This window comes from Mesitornis unicolor, unplaced genomic scaffold (genome assembly GCF_000695765.1).
Source record: "Mesitornis unicolor isolate BGI_N332 unplaced genomic scaffold, ASM69576v1 scaffold16285, whole genome shotgun sequence".
Taxonomy (NCBI): domain Eukaryota; kingdom Metazoa; phylum Chordata; class Aves; order Mesitornithiformes; family Mesitornithidae; genus Mesitornis; species Mesitornis unicolor.
Genome location: NW_010183598.1, coordinates 1 through 6,478, shown reverse-complemented (window position 1 = coordinate 6,478; position 6,478 = coordinate 1). Strand labels below are relative to the sequence as shown.

The following is a 6,478-nucleotide window of genomic DNA, read 5'->3' as shown; positions in this document are numbered from 1 at the left end:
AATTATCCACGTGACAACCACAGTGACCAAAGAGCAGCGAAAGAGAAGGACAGGAGAGGGCGGGCAGCAAAAGGGGCTCTGCAGGCTGGCACCGCTCAACATCGCACCCTTGACAGAAAAAAAAACCCAAACAAACACACCTCTGCACCCAGCTGAAGGGAGCCGTGCTCTGTAAGCTGTGGAACAAGCAAAGCATAAACAGACAACACTGTTTACCAACCTTAGTGAGGACAGCATTTTATTTAATAAAAAACATCCTGTAAAGATCTGTCAATCTTTCCATGACTACAGATATTTTTAAAAGTTACACAATTTCTCTAGGCAAATTATTTTATGAAAAATATGAGCTAGGAAGAAAATATAACCTCACAGTATCTCAGAGGCAACACGACATAAAAACAAAGAACAAGCTGCTGAAATAATCTTAAAGTTTGTCAAATAAACATATGCAGTTCATTAAATAAGCTTTCAAGTTCTAGTTTTCAGGAAGTAAAGAAGTTTGAAATGAAATAAAACATCATCCAAGCCCTCTTTGTATCAGTGTTTCCTCTTCAAGATAAGGTCCAAGATTTTTGGGTTTTGAAACTAAGGAATTTACATGGTACATAAACATGGTGAAACTGGAGTTTATTGAATATTTCTTTCTAACAAGTCTGATACAAACCTCAGTGGCGACTACTTCATGTTACATCATTTCTTCAGTGTACAAAATATTTTAATCTCTAGAAGAGAAACCAAATACAAGCATGAGCTTTACCCAGTTGCAGGTAAGCAACTATCTGTCTCCCCAGTATTCTGTGTTGAACCTGATTCAAGAGTGACACAGCTAAAATACATGTTGTGGTGGGAAACCAGAAAGCTGATACAGCACCATGCAACTTCAGAATGAGTACGTGCTGCACCACACAGCCTTAGCAGAAGACCATGATTAGACTGCTCCTGTAAATCCACTTGGTCTTACTTGTTACCAGATACACACTGAGATCAAGCTTTAACCAACTCATGGCAACTGTGAAAAATGAAGAGATGAGCAGTCTTTAAAAAAAAAAACAAAAACAAAACACATGCTGCTAAAGCAACATTGGAACTCTCTGAAGAACAAAAAATACAGCTTTGCAGACAAAATAACAAGATGAATTCGTCCAGCTCTCAAAGTTTTTGTAACCACAGTACAGTCAAATAAAGCCAGAATCTATGATAGTATAAGCCATAATGAAAAAATTACCATTTTTCATCTTTCTAAATCAAGGGCTCACATAGTTCTTAAGGTGTAAGGGCTTGCCACATGGCTTCAGTTTGTTGTTCTGCTACGGCTTCCCTGGAATAGTCAAGACTATTTCCATTCCACATGCCAATGCCCCTTAAACCTCGATTCTTCACATACGCTGCTTTTAGAGAGATACTCTGAGGGTCATCATACCACACCTGGTGGAAGCGGCCAAGAGAATCCTGGAGCGACATTTAAACAATAGCGTCAGTACCCCCCATCTATATCAACACAGTACATGAGAGTTGAGTTTCGACAGTTTCTGTTGAATGCAGTGAAAAAAAACAATTAAAAACTCAGATACACAAACGATGTAGATTGAAATAATGTTACTTTCCTGATGCATAAATTATTTTTCACACAGGACAATTAAAGAATTTAAGTCAAATACTTGACTACTTTTTTTTTACTTGTAGAATCTAAGTTATAAAACAGTCATAAATTTTAACTGAAGTTTGATGAAAAGACTTAGCTAATCTGTATTTTAATAATTTTTAAAAGTACAGCCAAAATCTCAGATACACTAACAGGTTAATTTAGGTAGGGATTAAGTGCTTCTTTCAGCAACAAAAGTTCTAGCGAAAGTTATAAAATTTTGTCAAAGTTATGTTGCTTTGACCTGGCCATTGCTTACACCACCTTTTAATCCTCCATGTGAAAGTTTAAGCAATGTCTAAAGAAACAAACTGAAATGCATACGCTGCAGCGTTCACATAAGCACGGTCATTCATGGACTCTTTCACCATGTCTATGTAGAAACCGAATGCAGAAGAAAATGTGCATGCAAGCCACTAGGTTAAAAAAACGTAAGAGCACCTCAGAATCTGTTTTAGTTTAAATCAGTGATCGACTCATAAAAGTAACTATAACAGCGAAGGATGGAGCTGCAGGGTTTCTTTGTGCCAAAACGTCCTTTTAGAGATGATACAATCTCTCAAGAAAATAGCAATGTAATATGGATTTTTGTAACTCCTGTAGTCTTCAGTCACTGCGCCCCTCTGTAAGACTAGAAATACCAGACGTGGGAACCCAGCCATCCTTTAGTACATGAAAAAAAGCAGCAGCAAACACAAATGGAAGAAGCTAATGCTGAAAACTTTATCATCAAAGAACTCTGGTTCGTGAATGTTTACTCCACAACATGGTGTCTTATAGAGACACTTACTTTGTATTCATAAAATGGAGACTTCTGTACCTCATCCCACAGCACACCTGAAAGAGAACTGTTCACTTGCTTCATGATTGCTCTGTATGGGACCTGACGCCCTGCAGCATCACTGCAAGGAGCCCCACGGAAAGGTACTTTGGAAAGCGAGCAAACGTGATCCTGAAAAAAAGCAGAAGGCGTGAGCTTCATGTTGCATAGACTTACCGAACACCAAAACAGCAGTACAGCCAAGAACAAAGTCATAAAAGGCATTGGGGTCTCAAAAATCCCAAATCCTCAAGTGCCTGTGCCAGACAATACAATTTGTAGACAGGAGTAAATGAACACAGTTAAATTTTATTTTGTGGCAATACAGGATTGGATGGACACCATTCAACTTATACAATTGTTTTATCTTTTCCACTTTTAATTTACTCTTAAATTTTTCATAAGTACAATGTTGTTTGTTACTATACGATTTATCTGTAAACTGCTATACTTTAACAGCTGTAGGTGTGCTATGGTCTGTTCCACCTCGTCTTTAAGCAGTGAGCTTAGTGACTGTGCTGAGAAGGCAGATACAAGTGTTGTAGTGCCTTTGGACACCATCTCTTCTCATACAGATAACATCTATAGCTCCTTAATCAAACATAGTACTTGGGTATCATGGGGCCCAGGCTGCCTAGGGAGAGGTAACACATCATGTTTGGTAACTCACTGCTCATCAGTTACCAATCAAGCAAAAGTCTCTGTCCTGAGTGCCAGTTTTATGTTCTTATCCATCAGACCATAGTACTACTTAATCCAAAAACAAGATCACCAAAACCTAGCTGCCTCTTTCCAAAGAAAAAATTTACAGCATAATTGCAAATGAATAATCTTCATTTTACCTTAGATAGGTTTTGGCAGACATAGTCATAGCCATACCAGGGGACGCCCATCACAAGCTTCTTAGGATCAATGCCCATAGCGATGTATTCTTCATAGCCTAGTATTGAAGGAAATTAAAATTAAGATGCACTACTGCATTTTCCCATGCTTTTTGTTCTTAGAACTAATCTAGAGCCAGAGCCAATATAAAACTTGCACGATCCCCAGACAGAGGCTACGTTGCAAGCTCTTCTTTACCTCCCACCTGCATACTCGTAGACTGGCTCTACTCAGATCCCAACTGCTCTAGTTGCTCACGCTTAAAAAACCTGCCCGTAGCAGCAGTCCACAAGGGTGAGACAAATGTCTCAGATTCTTTGCAAGCTCAGGCAGACACCATTGCTTTGTCATTCTGGAAGAGTTCTTCACAATCGTGAGGGCCAGACATTCACCTCACAAGTAACAACACGCAACTGCCAAAAGTCTGTCTGTAGCATCGTGAGGATCTGAGATACAATTTTCGCATTAGGACAACACATATGTGTGCACACTTAAAAGATCTAACACAACCAAAAAACCTGTCTAAGAAAAGGCAAACTTTTTTATCTATTCATGTGAAGAAATGGAAGCGTTCTGACTGCTGGGGAGACATTTTTGTCCTCACCAACTAAAGTCTGCAGGTAGGGAGCATTGGCTTTTGCAATACAATCTGTCCAGATCTGGCTCTGTTCATCGTAGGACATCACAAATAAGAAGTCGCAGGCATCTGCAAGCCCAGTGTAGTTATAGCACCTTTTATCTATGCATGCTGGAGACCAAGCCACGTCAAACGTTACCTGAAGGAAAAATGCACATTAGCATCCTCCATGGCACTCAGGCGCTCTTGTTTTCCTCTTAAAAAAAGTTGCAACTTTTAAAGACATTATTTCCCAAATGTTGCAGTGTTTAACACACGGTGATACTAATGAACCTCAGGAGAAGATACCCAGTTAACAAACACTCGATAATAAACAGTGAGCACGGCTAACAGTGAATTCAAAACACCAAGGAAAGTAAAATACAACATGAAAACCATCTGATCAAAAATACAAAGCATGATGCAAATCCTTAAAACTTTAGTGACCTTTTTTTACCAAAACACTGTCAAGCTTTTACCCTACTTTCAAAGATTCATTAAAGCCATAGCAATAATGGCCAGCTCACACAAGGCACTAACATTGTATCTGCAAATCTCAGTGAAACTGTTCTTCCATTTAAATTCATACAGGGCAAAAAGACTGATTCTTATGATAGCATATCATAGCTAACATTCCTAAATAACCATTCATTAGAATATCATGCTTTAGATCTGCATAATTCTTTTATATTCACATGCTAAACAGCATTCTCAAAACACCTTGTATTTCATACAGTTAAACTTAATGTTTGTATAAAGCACATTACGATTACCTGTGATCCTGGTATTTCTCTGTGAAAAGCATCTGTAGTTTCTTTAACAAGCTCTGTTAATGCATAATACTCAGGGGAGGTTTCGTTAACTTCTTGCTCTATGTCTATGTTTATTCCATCCATATACTGTTTTTTTGCAAGGTCCACCTGTTGGGATATCCACGCTGCTCTTTTACCAGGATCAACAACTTCTTTAAGAGGTACATCACCTAGACAAGAGGGCTTCAAGAGTTAACATGTATCTGAATCACAGTAATATGAAGAAGGAAAGGTTTGTCTTTGCTACACCAACAAACATAACCTCAGAATAAAAAATGCCCACACCTATATAGGTAAAATACAAAGGAGTTAACTTTTTTTTTTTCCCCAAGCATAACTGAGAACCCACCACAGAAGAGATTACCAAGCTTCTTCTAGGTGCCAGTGTTCAAAATCAAGTTCCTTTGGATTTTTTTCTACCATTTTAATCTTCTTACTCCTGCTTAATATTCTTTTAGCCACTGTAAACATCCCTGATTGAAATCAATATACTTTCAGTATTTCCATGGAGCCAGAGGGACCGTGTCTTACTGCTTAGAAAAACATGCTTTAATGTTTAACCTTTGTTGCTTTCCACACTGTGGTCTTGGATTCTAGTTTTGCCTTAACAGAGCCAAAACTTGATTACATCATGTAAGCTGCAATGGACTTTGTCTTTCTGATCAGCATTTGCACCTGCAGAGTTCCCGAGTGTTCATGTTTTAAAACTCAACCACTTCCTTAAACAGACAGGTTGATTTAAGTAAAAAATAGTAAAAATTACTTAAAATCCCTTCCCTTACACTGTCTTTGGAGTACTGTGCATAATATCCAGAACACAGACCCAAATAAGTATTTGCTACGGGCTTTTCCTTTCCTCCCTTCCTCCCCATTCCTCCATAGCTGTGTTGTTCCCTGTTAGAGAACTTTTAATTCTGTAATGGTTTTGTTATTACTGTGGCAGAAGCCACCACTGGTTTTAATACTCTGCATACCAGCACATGCAAAATGTCAAGGTATTACAGTCCTGTGTTCATTACCCCCTCAGTAATTAATCCTCCTAGTGATTTTTTTAATACTCTGCAAACAAGTGAATGTGAAATGTCAAGGTATTATAGTCCTAGATACACGATGTTCTTATTAATGTACGACATAAATATCCACAATTTCACAACCAACCTTTGAGAACTACCCTGGAGCCTTTCAAGTGAGCATAGCACATGAGCTCAGGATCGTACTTCCCAAAAGCTGCCACAGTTGTAATTTTTGACCAGTCATACGATTTCCAGGTTTCCTTTCCCACATCAAACACAAACACCTGTGCAAGGGGTTAAAAAAACACCCTCATTAGCTCCAAACATTTCTCAGCAGGACGACTGCTTTCCACATGCCTCTTAAAAAGGCGTAAGACTCATGCCTCTGGAAACCAGCTTGCATGGCTGCTCCTCTGCACCCTGCAGCCCGCATGAGCCGCCTCCCCAGGCCAGGAGCGGCGGCTCAGCGGCCGGGTTGGGAGGGTCGCGGTTCACACCGGCTCTGCCACGCTTAGCCCCGCAGCGGGACAGCTAACAGCAAAACTAAACCCATCGCAGCTCCAGGCATTTCCCTGTAAATCACAAGCACCTATTTTTTAAGCATCTGTTCCACTCTAACGCAGGTAATCAGCGTCGCACGCCGTGCTGAACGCGCTGCCAACCGCGCACCCCCACCCCGGGACCGGCCCTCCC

The 6,478-nt window shown here is 39.8% G+C and overlaps 1 protein-coding gene across 1 annotated transcript; it reads right to left on the bottom strand.

The window, feature by feature from the left end:
* Window positions 1-1,263: 1,263 nt before the first annotated feature.
* CTBS (chitobiase, di-N-acetyl-) lies at window positions 1,264-6,069 on the bottom strand (the record flags this gene model as incomplete). The annotated part of the gene is made up of 6 exons (XM_010184206.1): window positions 1,264-1,449; window positions 2,433-2,594; window positions 3,305-3,402; window positions 3,949-4,120; window positions 4,734-4,942; window positions 5,931-6,069. Coding segments are annotated over 6 exons (966 nt in total), but the record flags the coding sequence as incomplete, so codon positions are not given.
* Between the last annotated feature and the right edge of the window lie 409 nt (window positions 6,070-6,478).